This window comes from Lycorma delicatula, chromosome 3 (assembly GCF_047948215.1).
Source record: "Lycorma delicatula isolate Av1 chromosome 3, ASM4794821v1, whole genome shotgun sequence".
NCBI lineage: Eukaryota > Metazoa > Arthropoda > Insecta > Hemiptera > Fulgoridae > Lycorma > Lycorma delicatula.
This window is the reverse complement of record NC_134457.1, coordinates 72,986,518-73,006,386: the sequence shown is the minus strand read 5'-3', so window position 1 is coordinate 73,006,386 and position 19,869 is coordinate 72,986,518. Positions and strand designations below refer to the sequence as shown.

The following is a 19,869-nucleotide window of genomic DNA, read 5'->3' as shown; positions in this document are numbered from 1 at the left end:
TAAATCCTTATCTTACCATTTAAAACAAATTTGGTCCCCAAATTGTTTCCTTCCCCAGAAATTGAAAAACTCTCGTTTTATTTATTACATATATTTTAACCGAATTATTTGTAATGTCTTCTTAAGCATAGTAGAAGTGCAAGCAGTTCAAAAAAATATTTTGGGGCTAATATTAGGAAAGGGGAAGCCGATCAAAGGTTAAAAATATTGATTTTTTTTACTTTTTCCATATATCATTATTTTTCCGCTATATAAGAATAAATATCCTATGTCAGGAAAGAGTAACAACTTTGTTGTCAGTTTTTTATCGTTAATATTTATTTTAAACTTTTTTCTCGTATTATACTTACTTTTATTAAGTACTTTGTATCTACTAATGAGGTTTTTTTTAACAACTGAAATGTCTTGTAGTTTTAAATATTTTATAAGTAAATTTTACTGAAACACTTTAATTTTTGTTTTAACCCACCGGATTGGTCTAGTGGTAAACTTGTCGCCGTAAATCGGCTGATTTCGAAGTCGTAGTTCTCAGGTTCAAATTCTAATAAAGGTAGTAACTTTTATTCGGATTTGAAAAAAACTAGATCGTGGATACCGGTGCTGTTCTTTGTTGGTTGGGTTTCAATTAATCACTGATCTCAGGAGTAGTTAACCTGAATTTGTTCAAGATTACAGATTTACCGGTACTGTTACATTACACTGAAAAGTCGCTAATGACTTTAATTGCTGATGCGACTATAAATAAAAGTATTAAAAAAATAAACTTTAAAATTTTGATTCTTTATAAAGAAATTCATTATTAATACAGAATAAAAACTATTTAAAAAAATCTAATGTCGTAAGTAATTATATTTTGTTATAAATTTCCGCATTTTAAAGCTAGAAGTTTTTTTTTATAGTTAATCTGGTTATTTATTATATATTCTGTAATACGGTAGTAATTTTTATGTATTTTCATCAATGAACAGCAATGAAATCTGATAGATCTTATCTACGCCCTGTTTTTGTTTTTTTGTTAACAATAAATAATTCCTAAACTTAATTAAACACGTACAAAAAATTATTCGGTATAAATTCGTAATTCAATAATTAAAAATGACATATTGTAAGGTATTTTACAAGATAATTCCCTTATTTATAATTAAAATTTGTATTATTTATCGACTAACTCGATGAAAAATTTTATTTATTATTATTAAACTATCAAATTTACTGCCATTATTTCTAGTAATAGAAGTTTCCACCTCCGTACCGCACTTTATTACTAGTTGACCTCAAGGCCAGCTCAAGCCAGCTCAAGTTGACCACCGTACATATATATATATTTAAGAGAGGTAGCAACTTAGTAATCGTCAAGGGCAAACAAACAGTGAACCAGGCAGCAAACAACATGTACCTTACCAGTATTTGTAGCTGTTTCGTTCTAATTTACGGGCTCATACACGTAACATCTTCAGCGAAACTACGTAAGCTATCTATTTATTTAACTAAAATATTCTATGTAAATTAATTAATAACCAAAAAATAATAATTTCGATATCATTTATTATTTATAAATCTAAATCTGAAGTCATTTACAAATAATTTTATTTTTTATGTCTTTTCTGACAAAAATTAAACTTTATAAAAAGCTATACTTATTTAGAAAACTCATGTTAACATTAAAAGATTATTCTTTAATAAATTTTTATATATAAAATTAATACTGTAATATAAAAAAAAATGTGAGTTTTACTTGTTAAAGATAATTTAATTTTTGTTAAAAATAACTTCGATTTGGAAAAAAATATTTACTTATTTAACAGTGTATACACTGTTAAAAAATTATACAGTTTATATGTTATTTAATACATAGACAATCCATTTATTTATTATCATGTGGGTGAAGAAGTCTACATTTTCTTAATTCCGTTTCAGCCTTTTTGTGATTTCACATAGTAAAATAAAAGAATATTTAAAGAAAATTATCTAACATGAATTTACCACACTAGGGGGAAGTATAAAAATTTTGTAATATCAAACCATTATGTTTTTTTTTTGTGGAAGTGAGTTTTGCTTCCAAGGGTTAATAATAAAAAACCTAAATTGCATTAATATTTACCGGCATATTCTTTACCTTCAACTAATGAAAATTCTCTTCTGATTAATTATATATTCATAAATAACGTTAAGTTAATAAATATGATAACATTTTAATGTTAATTAAATATGGGGAAAAATATATTATTCGAGAAAATAAATATTTATTAAAGCTTGATTTTATAAAATTTATTCTCTTTTAAAAATATTTTTATATTTTCTACATATTTAAAGCAAACCTATAATCATTTTTTATGTCGATTTATCTAGATTTTTGGTTCATCAGATACTAAAAGCAGAATATTTATTTTTTACTTAAAAATGTATATATTAAGAAAAGAGTTTATTTTATACTAAAAGAATATTATCTCCACAACAGACTTGATTCTTAGACATTCTTTTCTAATTAATGATGTAGGACATGTTACTAAAAATAAAAAAAATAATCAGATGTGGACATCACACTTCCTTGTACGCTTATTAAATTACATATACACATTTTTTTTTTTAAATGAAAAGTGCATAAAATTTTATTTCATTAATAACTTCTGATATTTTTCATATTTATTATTATTATTATTATTGAATTCTTATTTATAGTAATTTGTTTTACCGTCAGTGGTTAATAATTATTAATAAATCAATATATTCAAATTAAAAAAAAAAGTTAAAAAACCTTCTCCTTGTAAGATCCAAATTAATTTTATGTATATATATAAATTTATTTATTTATTTTTATTTATATTATTTCATTAAATAAACTTTTATTTGGTTATAACTCAGGAACCAGTGAAAATAAGTACCACGTATCATGATAATATCGTTGAAAAGCTCTCAATGAGGGTTATTACTGCAATTAAAAAAAATTCCAAAATCCAAATGTTTTGGATTTTAGGTTTTTTGGACACTTTTAGTCTAGTCGATTGCAATCAAAGGAGAGGTGCATAACTAGATGTTACAACAGTCCTAAATCCAAAATTTAAACATTCCACGGCTAACTGATTTGAGTTATATACGCATGTACGTACGTACAGACGTCACGCCGAAACTAGTCAAAATGGATTCAGGGATGGTCAAAATGGATATTTCCGTTGAAATCTGAAAACCGAAATTTTTCGCGATCACAATATTTCCTTTACTTCTACAAGGAATTAATAAAAGATATAGAGTTAGGAATAAATAAATTTAGGAAATATTTTTTTCAAATTTCAGACCGAGGTCCTCTTTTTAACGAATCAATTTTTCTTTTATTTATTCGTTCAGAATGAACGTGTGAAAAAAATTAAGGCATATAAATAAGAAAGCATTTATTTATTTTTGACGAAGAATTTTATCTACACACAAAATTATGTCAATTTACGTAAATTAAAATTTTGTTTAATCTTATATAATTATTTAGGTAAAAACAATATTTCTTGATTCCATACAGAGTTTAAACGTCTAACAATGAGGGATGATTAGCCGGTTAAATTCACTACTACCAGATTAAATAAATAAAATACATTTTTTTATAATATTTAATATCTTTCAGTTATAAATAAAGATAATTAAATAAACTTATTGTTATCCCTTAACAAATTTTCTTACTGTAATTTATAATAAACATATTTGTACATTTCTTTAATTAAAATTTGTATTAGTATGCAGTATCCTATTATATTTAGTGATAATGCTTAGTGATACTCGCATAAAAGTATTACAAAATACAAGGAAAGCCTCAAAAATTCAATTTAAGAAAATAAAGGTACCATAATAACATATGTAAAAACGCATCGCATATATTTTATATAAGTTAGAAAATAATTATCTATTAATAAAAATAGGAATTATACATTTTATTCCATCATTTTAAAACGTTTATCCGAGTACGTTTCAATTTAATAAGAATCAGAGGATTTTGCAATTTTTACACCTTTCAATCTGAAAGGTGTAAAATTGAGTAACAAATTTGAAGCATGAAAAATAAATACAATTCCTGTGAGATATTGAATTAATTTACTTGTCACAAATACAAATACAAATACAATAAACATAAACTTGGCTATTATTAACAATTAACGATAGTATCAGATAATTGAAAAATAATATATTAATTACTGAATAGTTTGTTTATTTGATAAATTATTTGTTTAGCTTAAACAAAAAGCTGGAAAAAAAATTGCACGACTTTCTTGGTTATAAGAGTCATCTCATGATTACCAAAATAAGATTTAAACATCAAAATTCTCAAATTTAGGATAAAAACATTTTTGATTTTAGGAGCTACCTTACAATCTATTCATATATAGATTAAGTTTACAAAATTTGCTTCACTAAAGTTTTCTGTAAATATAACAACCCCTTCAATTAACGCTAAAATAAGAAAAAGATAATTTTCAAAAACCTTTAAAAAATAACTTACAAATCTTTCTTCATTTTAGGTCTGAGATATATAATTTTTAAAAATTGTAGACATTTTATTATAGGTTTATATATAAAGTATAAACTTTCAAAAAATTTTTGAAATTTATTTAAACCGAAAGGAAATTTATTTGTTTAATAACAAAATTTATTTTGTTATTAAAAACATAACAAAAAATATATATCTCAATTTTAAAAGGAGATTTATTTTTTATTTAAAAAACTTTATTGGATTTTTTGCGGATGCGTTGTATAACATAAAATTTTCCCAAAAATGCCTCTAATGGAAATCGCAATTTGTTTTTTCGCGATACTCCCCACTCCCTTAAGGAATTTTGAAAAAAAATAATATGATTAATGCCCCTTATATAGAAATATATGAGCGAAGTTTGAAGAAAATCGGTTTGGTCAATCCTGATATATAAGACCAGAAACAGTACGACGCACATATAAGTACACAATACGCACATATATATATTTATTTTTGTTCAATGAACTAGTTGAATCCTAAAACGTAAAGATTTGCAAAAACCCCGATCTCCCTTTTTTGACATGATCAACATCCTTTCTTCTTTAATATAGCTATTCTAGCTGCATTCTCCGGGAAAGTAAAAGTATCTTCTTTTCTCGTTATAGACCAAGAAGATTACGCGTTATGTACAAAAACTTTCGCCATTTTTCCTGTACTCTGCGATGGTTTGCATGTTTGGGACATTCGTATGGATCAGATCATTCTTTACTTGAGTGCTCTCTCTCGATCTTCCTTACTGGTCGTTTTAGTGTTGTGTGCACTTCCACGAATAGTTTTGCGAGACGATCGATTGTCATCCTGCGTACAGGGTCCGTTCCACTGCAGACGTTCCGTTGTAACATTTTCTTCTAGTTCATTATTCAGTTCATTAGCAGTGTTCATTAGTCTTTCATCAGTTCATTCTTCAGCAGTTCATTATTCTTTCGTCTCCGCCCCTACCCGCGTTCCCCGTCACGAACTGGTCCCTACATATTTCCCAGAGTCCTCCGTTCCAGCTTGTAAGCCTCCTTCTTTCGCAGAATCAACTTTTCTCTTTCATAAAGTAGTATCAGTAAGAGTAATTTGTATAATCCCTTTATTTTCCTGGATAGGAATTTGGAGGATAGAATTCTACACATGGACACCTTTGGCTTTATTTGTAACAATGATTCTTTAATTTCATCATCCAAATTTCCTTTGTCATTTATAATTACACAAAGATATTTAAAGTTTTTGGAACTCTTTCAATTCTTCTCACACTTGTCTTCAGGCATTCTGGTTTCCTTCTGCTTTCGTGGTTTACTTAAGTGCAAGTATTTAGTTTTCTCCCGGTTAATTTGCAGACAGTCTTCATTACTGTCTCAGCCAATTTTTGAGCCATTTGTTCCAGTTCTTCTCTTGAAGTACTGGTAAAAGGATGTAAAAATATAGTAAAATAATTCTACTTTTATGATTTCATTATAAGTATAAAGCATAGGTTACGCTAAACGATTACTGAAATAAAATTACAAAAGAAAAACTATACAAAAAAATACAAATCTAAAATTAGATACGTATTTTGATTGTTATTCAACATCATTAGATATAGAGAATTAATAAAGGAAAATATACATAAAATAATTATAAAGTAAATAACTAAATATAAAACTTGTAACATTAAATATAATCAAGACCATTTGGGAGTTGAATGAATCCCCGTCAAAAAACAACAGTAAAAAAAAACACAACAAAACGAAAAAAAATATTATTCACAGTAATGGTATAACTTCTTATGAAAGTTCGCGAATTTTTGTTCACAAAGAAACACCATACATTAACATGATAACCGGTAATACCTCCTTTTTATGCATTTTTCTTTACATAAAAGCTATTTTCATTATTAAGCATTCATTAATAGAAATATTTTTAATATTTCACATCACGCAAAATAAATCCGCCAATTATTAACAAAAGTAATAAGAAAGGTGATTACAATTTTTGTTATTTTTATGAGGAAGGGTAAACACAGACTAAAATTACAGCTTAGTTACGATCGGTTGGTTTATCTATGATAAAGTAATTTACCAATTAAATTGAAATACGAATAGTACACATAAGATATTTATTATTAATAAACAATAAAAATTAAAAAAGTAATACACATTTATATGAAATAAGAGTTTTTGCCCGGAATACAACTACAATGTAAAGGTAAAACAATCCATTTTATTTTTTTTAAATTTATTTTATGTCATTTTGATACATCATGTTGAAAGCGATGAAGGATATAACAACAAAATAACTGATATCACAACCATAAAAAAAAAATTCCATTGTAAAAATGTTAGTGAATCTTCTCACGACAAAAATATTATAAAACCAGAAAAATTATGAATATAACAAACCCGAAAAACACTTATAGTGTGAAGGGTCCTTCAAAAAAGAATTGTTTTGAATTCTAAAAATTGCTATTTTTAAAATTACATTAAGTTCACTTGTCATAAAGCTGTTTCAAAATATAACAAACAATTAGTTAAAAAACAAAAAACAAGCAAGCTAATCTTGCTTGTTCTTTAAGATAACCTTAATCTTCAAGATAACAATATTTGCTATTTGTTATTTTGTAACTGAAACAGCCCCGTGGCGATTGAACCTTTGTAATTTCAAAAATAACAATTTTTTCGGATTCGGGATACCCATTTGATTTTTGAGAATACCTTCACAGTGTAACTGTTTTTCGGGGGTTTGCATTATTCACCATTTTTCTAGTTTCATAATGTTTTTATCAAAACGAAATTCACCAACACTTTTACAATGAGATTACTTTTTTGTGGTAAATAAATTAAACGAATATTACTTTCAAAAAACGCTACTAAAATTTACTTTTCCTATATTAAAATAAACGTATAAAAATATAACTGAATAAATTTATATTTATTAATTTATTTATTTATTTTTATTGTTTGTCCCAGCCGATTCATTTCATATTTATTTTTACTAATCCATCTGTATCTACTGATTATGATGGTTTCACAACTGAAATGTGTACCTTATTTTAAAATTGTTATCTATCTTGAGCTTTTCTTTTTGTGATTTATTCCATCCTAGTTAGTTTTATATAGTTAGTTTATATAGTTAGTTTTATATAGTTTTATATTTTAAAAATCGTTTACCATTCAAATAATCATGAAAATATTAATTAAAAAAAAAATAATAATAATAACTAGTTTTTTAAAGATAACTGGCTGGTCAGGGCGAGCTAAGTTCGCCCTTCCTGTCTAGCCGGGACCCCCCCACTGTGTTCATTATCCTCGTGTTTGTGAGAATAATAATACGATAAAAAACAATTAGACCCTGTTTAATTTAACATTACTATGCTACATCGTATTTTTTTTATAATATATCTTTTTGCTTGATAAATTAAAATAAGCTCAAAGCTTGTGCGTGGAAATATAAAGATGGAAATTTTGTAACGTATAAAAAAGGCCATGTTTGACTGGGATTCGAACCCGGGACCTCCGGATGAAAAGCAAAGACCCTACCACTCCGTCACGGAGATCGTCGGCATTTAATTTCATACAGTTAATTTAATTTTCCCTTTTAAAAAAAAGATAATATTGTAGTGGAAAAACTGAAAAGTTAGAAATAAGAGATAAAAAAAAGAGTAAGATTTTTTAATTATTCAGATTTATCAAAAAAAAAAAATGCTACAAACAAATGATTAATATTTAAATAGATTCAAATTAAATACACATTCAAGGTCAGTTAGAATATAAATTGATAAATATTATGTATTTTGTTTAAAAAAAAGAAAAATAAATTTGAAAGTCTGCATAAAATTAATAATTTTTTTTTACAAAACAATCTTTAAAAAATAAAAATATTAATATAAGATATAAAAAAATAAATTATGAAATACGAAAACTAAATCGTAATAAATGCAGTACCAGGTTATTTAAAACCATCCACATATTAACGGAAGATATAAATTACGCCTGTCTTGTTAAAGACTTTTACTTTCAAACTGCAGATCTCCACAGATGTGCATACGATTACAAAATTCTTATAATTAAAAATTATTTGAAAGGGAAAGTATTAGTAACTACTATTTACATGATTATACGAGAACATTTTGTCAAGTACTTTTTTTTATTTTGTGAACCATTTGAAGGTTCGCCTTCCACAAAAAGGTTTTGGTAATAAACTGATTTATCTTCATAATTTTTTTTACAAAATCTGTAATTTTTATGAATGAGTACCAGCGAATGAACAAGTAAAAGTAAAAAAAAAAAAATATTATATTTTAAGTTAATTCTAAGTAACTTTCTTCGGTTTTAATTTAAAAAAAAAAATACAAAAATAATCATTACATATTCTGTAACTATGTAATAAGTCGTAGATTCTTGTGTATTTTGTAGTAACTAATAATTATATTTCATCAGTACTTATATTGAATACAGTATTATAAATATTTCTGAGCAGTAATCCTACGCTATTGCTGATCTCTATATCTAAACTGTTTTACATGTGTCATAACCATCAGAAAGACTGACAGATAACATAAAGTTATAATTAATGTATCCTTTTTTTAATGAAATAATTCTTCATCAGTAGTAAATAATAAATGCAATGTTTTATAAAAATTAAAGTCAAGTAAATTTTTTTTCTATTAAAAGAGGTGGTCTATTTTGTTTTTTGTTTTTTTAAACGTCTGAAGGTTTGAAGAAAAGTAACAAAATAAGTAATGTTTTTTCACATTAAGTAGGAGGAGCTTTATTTTTTTAAATTAATTTTTAGATAAAAATATTTGAAAAATTCAAAGAAACTATAAAAAAAGTTTTTAAATATGCTTTTCTTAAAAAAAAAAAGTTGTATATATTGTCGCGTGTTTGCGGCTCGATCAGGATATTGAGAGATTGACAGTTGAAAGTGTTTATATAATTATAATTTATTAGTTAATGAACATAAGTAAAACAAGACAAATCAATAATAATGTCAGTATTAATAATAATATTAAGCGATAATCATAAAAAAACTCGTAAAATAAACAGTTAACACAATTAACAAAAACAACACCGTAATCTAAATAGCCAAGATAGCTACCCGGCCAGTCTACGACTAAATGAACGTAAAATTACTAAAGAACTGAACAAAAAAATTAACCAAACATAACAGAACTACGGAAAACAATTAATAAACCAACAACAAGAATAATAACAGAAAATCTCAGTAATAATAAAAATAAAATACGAAGCGTAATAGAACCCAACCGCACTCGCCAAAACTTCAACCTAATCTGATTGAAGTCGCTCTTCCGTCCGCCGAAGAGCGATGTTGGGTAGGGCACCGGGCTGGGCCGTGCAGTGGTGCCGATAAAAGGGGGCATTGCTTTAATTGTAGGGCTGAGGGGCATCTTCGGAAAGACTGTCAAACTGAGGCTAAATACTCCTTATGTAAAGTTCGGGGGCATTCATTTGGGGGCCGTGGCTGTAGGACCAGCATTAAGAAATGAGACCCGTCCGCCTTTACTTTAGGGGACGACCTATGGTTGGGACAATTTCGTCCAGGAGTGGTGGGATGCTCAGGCGTCCCACTTTCGATGATTGGACGGGGACTTCCTTTGGAACTTCACGACGGAGGGGGTAAAGTAAGACCGTAGTCCTGGTGGGGGATCCCTCTGGGGTTCCCCATTATAGGCATGGGACTCCCTTGGGTCCCCCCCTCATTAGAGGCATGACGAATGATTAAAGACCGAGTCCCGGCTACTTGGTGGGGAACCTTAGTTCCTACCGAGATAGTTTCAGCGATGGAACCCCCTGGAGCTGTGTACAAGCTTAATTGCGGATCCGGCTCCAGGGGGGTGGAAACAAAGGGAAAAATAAAAAGGAAAAATCATAAAAAACTCACAATAATAAATAAACAAATAATGATCGTTGTAATAACCACAACAGCAACAATAATAATAAACAGTGATTACATACAAAACAGAATTTAAAGTAATCGTCAAGATTTATTCACAGGTAGATAAATAATGAAGACCACAATTCAGTCCCATTTACAAAAGGCATAACCGCTAGTCTTAACATTTTAACCTCTTGTGTTGTATTAACAGCAATAGTACAATAACTAAGACAAGTATAAGGTTCTTTCACCACAAATACCTTTGCTTTTCACAAATAAAACTACCCTAACAGTCTATGAATGAACTTTAGTACATTATTTCTTTCACTTAGGTCTAATAGTAACTCACCGAACCATTTCTCGTATTCATGTACTCTCCAAATTGGAGTTGCTTGTGACGTCACCTTAATCGCGCCGAACGTGTACGCACTGATCTCCTCGCAGATTACTCTCTTGCAGAATCTCCTCGCAGACTGACATCTCGCAGAACTCATGAGATATCGTCTCGCTTAGACTAATTTCATAGTACTCACTTCACAGACTTCATCTCGCAGACACTCCTCGCGGAACTGATCTGTAACTGGTCTTCCCCGGAGTATTTATATTCCTATCCTCTTTACCTGCCAGACTGAACCAAACTCGAGCCGTGAGAATGATCGACCGCCCTCACAGTTTCCCATGAAATTCTAAACCTTGGTCCGATAATTCTTCTTCTCAAGGAACGACATGTGTTTAGTGTGTCAATGGGCATTATTACAAAAGACGATTGTTAAACGGACCTGTTACCTTTACTGAAAAGGTTCCTTTTAACCCCTTTAAATTATAATTACCTCATTATTATATTTACTATTTCTTTCTTCTAAATTGGTAGGAATCCGTTACTCAGGTCCGATATATCGGTCTTGTTGCATTATATACATATAAAATAAAAAACCATTCATAGTAAAAAGTAAAAATTAATTTTGTTTTTAGGAAGATTTCTTTAATGAAATTACTTCCAAGAGAATTGTTTTTAAAAAAATGTTCTATTTATGCATGACTAAACAGAAAACGTGAGGCGCGCTCTAATTATAAATTCCTTATATATGAGAGCGCACCATAAGGATTTTTTTTAGTCAAGCATAAGTAGAAAACTTTTTTAAAGTGATTTTCTTGAAAACAAAATTATTTTTTTACTTCGAAACTTATTTATTAATTTCTTTTAAGAAAAAAATTTTTTTTAATTTTCTTTTTGATTTTTTTTTAATTGTTCTGATTGCGATTTCTCGAAATCAGAATGATTGCCCAGGAAATAAGTTTAATTAAGGTTGCAAGATTTGAGAACATGATTGAACCATTGTTAGTTAAATAAAAGTTTGTAAAAAAAGAATAGGATAACATGAGAGAGAGAAAAAATATTAATATTAAAAATAGATTTATATTAGAAATAAGAAGAAACAAGAAGAAGAAGTCGAAGAGGATGAAATTAAAGAAACAATACTAAGATTTGAATTTAAGAGAGCGTTAAAAGATTTGAATGGCAGAAAGGCTCCTGGGATAGACAGGGTACCTGTGGAATTACTGTGTAGTGCAGGTGAGGAAGCAATAGATTATACAAACTGGTGTGTAATATTTACTAAAAAGGGAAAGTTCCATCAGACTTTAAAAAGAGTGTTATTGTCATGATACTAAAGAAATCAGGAGCAGATAATTGTGAAGAATACAGAACAATTAGTCTAACTACTCGTGTACAAAAAATCTTATCTAGAATTCTGTACACAAAAATTGAGAGGTGAGTGGAAGAAGTGTTAGGAGAACACCAATTTTGTTTCAGGAAAAGTATAGGGATAAGGGAAGCAATTTTAGGCCTCAGATTAATAGTAGAAGGAAGATTAAAGAAAAACAAACCAACATACTTGGCGTTTATAGACCTAGAAAAGGCATTCGATAACGTAGACTGGAATAAAATGTTCAGCATTTAAAAAAAAATTAGGGTTCAAATACAGAGATAAAAGAACAATTGCTAACATGTACAGAAACCAAACAGCAACAGTAATAATTGAAACAACATAAGAAAGAAGCCGTAATAAGAAACGGAGTCCGACAAGGACGTTCCCTTACCCGTTACTTTTTAATCTTTACATGGAACTAGCTGATGTTAAAGAACACTTTAGGACTAGAATGATGTTAAAGAACAATTTAGATTCGGAGTAACAGTACAAGGTGAAAAGATGAAGATGCTATGATTTGCTGATGATATAGTAAATCTAGCCGACAGTAAAAAGGATTTAGAAGAAACAATGAACGGCATAGATAAGTCCTACGCAAGAACTATCGCATGAAAATAAGTGCAAAACAAAAGTAATGAAATGTATTAGAAATAACAAAGATGGATCAATGAATATGAAAATAGGAAGAGAAAAGATTATGGAGGTAGAAGAATTTTGTTATTTGGGAAGTAGAATTTCTAAAGATGGACGAAGCAGGAGCGATATAAAATGCCGAATAGCGCTGGCGAAACGAGCCTTCAGTCAGAAATATAATTTTTTACCTCAAAAATTAATTTCAATGTCAGGAAAAGATTTTTGAAAGTATATGATTGGAGTGTCGCTTTATATGGAAGTGAAACTTGGACGATGGGAGAACCTGAGAAGAAAATATTAGAAGCTTTTGAAATGTGGTGCTATAGAAGAATGTTAAAAATCAGATGGGTGGATAAAGTGACAAATGAAAAGGTGTTGCGGCAAATCGATGAAGAAAGAAGCATTTGGAAAAATATAGTTAAAAGAAGAAACAGATTTATAAGCCACATACTAAGGCATCCTGGAATAGTCACTTTAATATTGGAAGAACAGATAGAAGAAAAAACTGTGCAGGCAGACAACGTTTGGAATATGTAAAACAAATTGTTAGGGATGTAGGATATAGGGAGTATACCGAAATGAAACGACTAGCGCTAGATAGGGAAACTTGGAGCTGCATCAAACCAGTCAAACGACTGAAGACAACAAAAAATTAGAAACAAATTTTTACAAATATTTTTAACAGTAAAAAAATGGACGATAATAAAATTAAAAATACAAAAAAAAATAGAAATTAAAAAAACGTTAGTTTTAAATAAGAATGTTAAAAATTAGATAGTTTGAGAAATTTTGAAATGAAGAGGTTTTAAATTAAACTGGAGAGGAGAAAATACTTACAAGTATGTAGAATATATTTTTAATCGCCCGGAGTTAGTTGATAAAGTAATAGAGGTGATTCAATATAAAAAGAAAACAAAGATTACAGTCCATTAGGGCAAATAGTCTAAATGAATATATAAAATATTAAAAATAGCTGAAATAAACAAACTGGCACAGGATCTAAGGAAAACCACAATGTATCAGACTAGTCAAGTAGCTGACTGAGCTAAAATAAATTTTAATATTAACAGTGGAGGACAGATATAATAATGTACTTATAATACATTTTTTAATGATAGGATGAACGAAAAGTTTTGTTTATACGCGTAGTATTTTAGGTTTTATAGATATAATGAACGCGAAAATGAAACTTACAACATAATTAGAATTAAAAATTGGATACTACATAATAAAAGGTAAATTCTATTTGTTTATTGTTATAATACCATAGTATTTGAAACATAGTAAAAGAAGATACTGCTCTGACAACAGTAATATCATTGTAATACTCGTATCATTAACAATAATAACAGTAATTTCGTACTGGTCTGACAACAACGATAAACACTGTCTAGCGATAAACGGTCAAGCAATCATCGAAACTAAAGTAATATATATATTTAGAGTAATGATTTTATCACGATAAAAGGATTCATTTTTACTTCCTTGTACGAAGTAAAGGAAGTATTGTGATCGCAAAAAATTACGATTTTCAGATTTCAACGGAAATATCCATCTTGACCATCCCTGAATCCATTTTGACTAGTTTCGACGTGAAGTTTGTACGTATCTCGCATAACTCAAAAACGATTAGCCGTAGGATGTTGAAATTAGATTTAGGATCTTAGTGATGTAATTGTGCTTCTCCGTTTTTGATTCCAATCGACTGAACTAAAAGCGTTCAAAAAGCCCAAAATTAAAAAAAAATTGGATTTTGGACTTTTTTTTTAACTGCAGAAAGTCCTCATTGAGAGTTTTACGATATATCAGTATACGTGGTACTTATTTTCATTGGTGCCAGAGTTATAGCCAAATAATAAGATTTTAATTAATGAAATATTTGGATCTTACAACGCTCATCGATTCAAATCAGACTTCATCTCCTTTTTTTTAACTTTTTTTTTAATCAATAATTATTAATCTCTAATTGTAAAAAAAAGTTACAATGAATAATAATTCAATAATAAAAATTTAAAAAAACATGAAAAAATATCAGAAATAAAATTTTATGTACTTTTCATAAAAAAAAAAAAAAAAAAAAAAATTTGATATATAATTTAATAGGCGTACAAGGAAGTCACATGTGTCAACAATTTTTTTTAAATTGCAATCGATATATTTAAATCTTGAATTTTTATAAGTTTTTCTTTTATTAAATCACTCTTCTGGAAGTAACCTTCAACTTGTTTTCCAGAAAAAAACGACACTTGATTTCTTTAAATAACAGCAGCTCTAAAAATACTTTCATATAAATTAAAATAAAATGAAAACAGATTCTCATGTATATTTAATTAATTTATTAAAATTTATATAAAAAAACGTATTCATTTACTGCTTTTTTATATTAGCTGTATTTAGTATTTTGACAAACATATATGTTTTTTCAAAATGGATTTGGTCTTATAATAAATTAATTAATAAAAGCATAATTAAAAATTTTACTAATAAATAAATGTTAACAACTTTAATCATTAAAATAATTTTGTTTTTTTTTTTAATTTATAATTATTTTAATTTCTGTGACTTATAAAGTAAAACATATATTTCTACAAATTATAATTAAATTAAAAAAAAATAATTTGTTACATAAAATAAAAGCGGTTCATAAAAATAAAACAAATTTTTATTTTTTTAAATTTCTTTTTTTCTCTACGGACAGGGGAGGGTCGTCATTATACTGGTTTAAGATGCTATTCTCCATTACTTTCTATTGAATTTAATCTATTAACCTTAAAATACTTACCATAATGGTGATAGTTGTAAGTTTGCTCAGGCGATTAAACCTTAACTTGTTTAATAATAAAGGTAAACACACACACGCGCACACACACAAAAAAAAGATGGTCTTATTCATTGTTCAATCACTTTTCTTATTCTTAATAGTCTTCATTTTATTTGATCAGTGGAAAAAGTTATGAATTAATTTTTAGTGTTTTATTGTTACAGGATTTCATGTCGTTAAATTGCCTTAAAATTAATCTTTTTCTATTGTTATTATTAAATTTAGACACGTTTTAAACAAAGAATTATACCATTATCGTAACAAAATACGCTCTATATTCAGATAGGACTCTTTCACGAGTTAATGAATGTAATTATGTATGTATGTATTAATGTATGTAATGTAATGTAATTAATGTATGTATGTAATATTATTCTCATTTCGCTGGTTATTTAAAACATTTAACGCCATATACCGATTAAAATTTTTAGGAACCTTCTAACTTGTATTGGCTAAACTTTTATTAAAATAAAATATTTTTGGTCACTAATTTTTAGTTCTACATAAACCGACTCTTTTTACTTCCTTTTACGAAGTAAAGGAACTAATGTGATCCCGAAAAATTTCGGTTTTCAGATTTCAACGGAAATATCTATTTTGACCATCCCTGAATCCAGTTTGACTAATTTCGGCGTGACGTCTGTAGGTACGTATGTATCTCGCATAACTCAAAAACGATTAGCCGTATAATGTTGAAATTTTGGATTTAGGACTGTGTAACATCTAGTTGTGCACCTTCTCTTTCTATTGCAATCAACTGAACCAAAAGTGTCTAAAAAAATTCTTTTCGATTTTGAACTTTTTCTTAACTACAGTAATAAGCCCTCACTGAGATCTTTTCAACGATATATCATAAGTGGTATTTATTTTCATTGGTTCTAGAGTTATAGCCAAATAAGATTTTAATTAATGAAATATTTGGTTCTTACAAGGCATATCGATTCGAATTAGTCTTCATCTTCTTTTTTTTAATTTAAATATATTGATTTATTAAAAAGAGAATATATGAAAAAATATCAGAAGTTATTAATGAAATAAAATTTTATGCACTGTTCATTTAAAAAAAATGTGTATATGTAATTTAATTAGCGTACAAGGAAGTCTTATGGTATCCACATTAGATATTTTTATTTCTATGCAATTGACAACTTTCACACATTACTCTTAAATTAGAACTGACAATTCTTATAATTTTTGTACCAATTAAAAGATTTTAATTATAGATTAAAATAAATAAGCATTGATGGAAGAGTATCTTTTTTTAAAAAAATGAGATTATATAAATAAATTTTATTAATTACTCGTAATTTAATACAATTATTATAATTTTTTGGATACAAATTACCATGAGTATAACGAAGGATCTTAGTATAATACTTATTTCTGATAGATGAAATAAGGAAAAGTCCTTCAACAATTAATTTTTTTTTTGTCACAATAATCCTGTTTATTACGCAAAGGATATTTGTAGTATTTATTATAAAATTTTACTTTGTGTTATCTGATGTTACATGAAATAAAATCTATTAAAGAATCTGATTTCGAACTTGATATCTATGCAAATTAACGTCTTGCAGTTTAATGAACGAACTTGACCACCTAGAAATTATTAGAGTTTCCTTCATTGTTTACTTTTTGTCAGTTACAAATATTAATTTAAAAAAAAAATATATATATATATATACACACGCACATACAAACACACATATATTTAAATAATAAGATTATTATTATTTATGATGCAACTTCATTTTGTAGTTAAGTTTAACCGGTGGTAATGTATAAAACAAAATAATTAATAATCCACCTACATTTCATATTTTACTTTTTAAATTTATACGTATTTTGACTAAAATAATATGACCTGGGTTAAAACATGTTAGAATAACAGTAAGCAATATTTTTTCTCATTATAATAGTAATTTTCCAGAAGGGAACGGAAACGAAAGAATCTTAAAAACAGAAAAGTTTAACCTAATCCTCTATTAAAATAGATTAAAAGATAAGAAATAAACAAATAAATAATAATTTCTTAAAAATTTGTGTTTTTCAATCTTACATTTGAAAAATATTTTCGTATGATTACCTCATATCGGATGAAAAATTTAAATAAAAATATAAAGAGATTAAAAATGTGGAATTAAAATAACAAAGTCAATTTTTTTTTAAATACGTAGTGAAAACTAAAATTGTTATTGGGAATAGTTTCATAAATTTTTTGAAAATTTTCTTTCTTTAGCAAGATTTTATTAACGAAAAAAGAAGAAAGGAAAGGAAAACAATAAGCTCACAATTCTCCTCTTAATCTAGGGCATAAAAGCAAATAAACATGTATAAAATTTATTTTTTTATATTTTCCCCGATTTATGGTCTTTCAGATCATGAATTTTTTATTTAAATGTCAATAAACATTCAACTAAAATAATCATGCCCATAAAGGTTATACATTTTAGTAAACGTGAGACGTTGTTAATCTAAAGAAACTTCACCTACCTACTTAAAATAATACCAGTTTAAAAAAAAAGTAATTAATTAGATAAAAATTGTAAATTTTTCTTCACACAGAACAGAAAAATCTCAGCTACACCATTGTCGGCTAATAATAACCTACTTAATTACGACTAATAACAGATTTTTCTTTTAAGTTAATCTTTTACATATAAATATCACAAAGAAATTAACAAAAATATCAAGGTAAAAAAAAATCCGGCCCTCGTGGCGAGAGTGGTAGCGTCTCGGCCTTTCATCCGGAGGTCCCGGGTTCGAATCCCGGTCAGGCATGGGATTTTCACACGCTACAAAAATTGTCATTCATCTCATCCTCTGAAGTAATACCACACGCTGGTGCCGGAGGTTAAAAAACCTAATAAAGTATAATAAAATTATATTTAGGTCGGCCACTTTGTCGCCTTCCTAATGTCAGCGATGCTAGCGTGTCAGTCTTTCATCCTGATGGTTTTAATTTCAAATCCCGGTCGGGCATGAATTTTTCATATGCTAAAAACTTTCATTTTCATATTCCTGCGCACAAGATTCACTCTTACGTGGATTACCAATTTTTTTCAGTGAAAAAATTTAAATGAATTAATATTAGCGAATTGAACACAGTTCTGCGTAAATAGAGATTTTAAAATCGAAATGGATATAAAAAGCCCATAAGTCAAAGGTCTTATGATAATATCTGGGTACAACAATTTCAGATATAACAGGTTTTACTATTTGTGGTAACTGTTCGAGTTAGATATTAAACAATATCTAAACGATCTTAAATGTGCATGGTCTAGTTTTTTCTACAATATATTTAAATCCGGAGTCAAAAATTTGAGAACTAGCTGCATTAATTTTCGTTCGAATTACTTAACCTTGAATTTAATAGCAGAAATAAGTTTTTTTTATGTTCATAGTAGGAAAAACGAAAATTTTTGTTTACTCAAAAGATAACCAAATGACTTTAGTGTGTTTGTAGACATAATAAATACATATTGTTTCTGAAGGAAATTACCAAATTAATACAATTCGGGTTTGGTAATTAAAATTTATTATTTTTTATGTAAATTACCTCTAAAAAATGAAAAAAAAGCAAGTTGAAATTAATTTGATAAAATCTGATGTGGACACCACTTGACTTCCTTGTACACATTTTTTGCTGCACTTCATTTAAATTTATTTCATTTGAAAGTGAGATACGATCCTTCAGTTCTTTAATACAGTTGACAATTACAAAATTGCTAAAATATTAAGATCAAATATTTATACAATTATTAATTCAACAATCTTTCATGAAATATTAGACTAAAGTAAAAGTCCCTTTATTACTCGTATTACTAGATCAATATTATTTATATCTTCATGAGTTGCTGACTGACAAAAGTTTCAGATTTCTGGTGTGACGTTTAAATATAAGTTATTAATAATTAAACTTTCCCGTTTAGTGAACTCCTGTATACTGATTACAAATGTTAATTTCGGCCTTACAGTTTAAAATATTCAGTTTTTATTATTGGATTATTTGGTGAATAATCAAAAATGAAAAAGAAACAATCAAACAGGAAAAAGAAGGATAATATGAAGAAATACATCTCAAACAAAAAACAAAAAAACAAGAAGATGAATATGAAGAGGAGGGAAATGTTAAGAACAAAGGAAGAATAAAAAAATTAAGAGAAGATGATAAATATAAAGAGAAACAGAATGTTAAAAGAAAGAATAAAAAGATTATAAGAAAATGATGATGAACATACACAGAAAATTTGAAAACTAGAAAACGTGTACACAAATTAATATCAGAAGAATTATGTCAGACCAAAGAGAGATTAAATGTTTGGCAACAAAAAACA

At 27.7% G+C, this 19,869-nt stretch overlaps 1 protein-coding gene across 1 annotated transcript in view; it reads left to right on the top strand.

The window, feature by feature from the left end:
* The first annotated feature begins 1,362 nt into the window (after positions 1-1,362).
* LOC142320911 (protein takeout-like) overlaps positions 1,363-19,869 on the top strand; it is a 50,083-nt gene continuing 31,576 nt past the window's right edge. Inside the window, exon 1 of the mRNA XM_075358895.1 lies at positions 1,363-1,466. Coding sequence (XP_075215010.1) covers positions 1,391-1,466 — 76 coding nt within the window. The 5' untranslated portion in view covers positions 1,363-1,390. The remainder of the gene's footprint in view (positions 1,467-19,869) is intronic.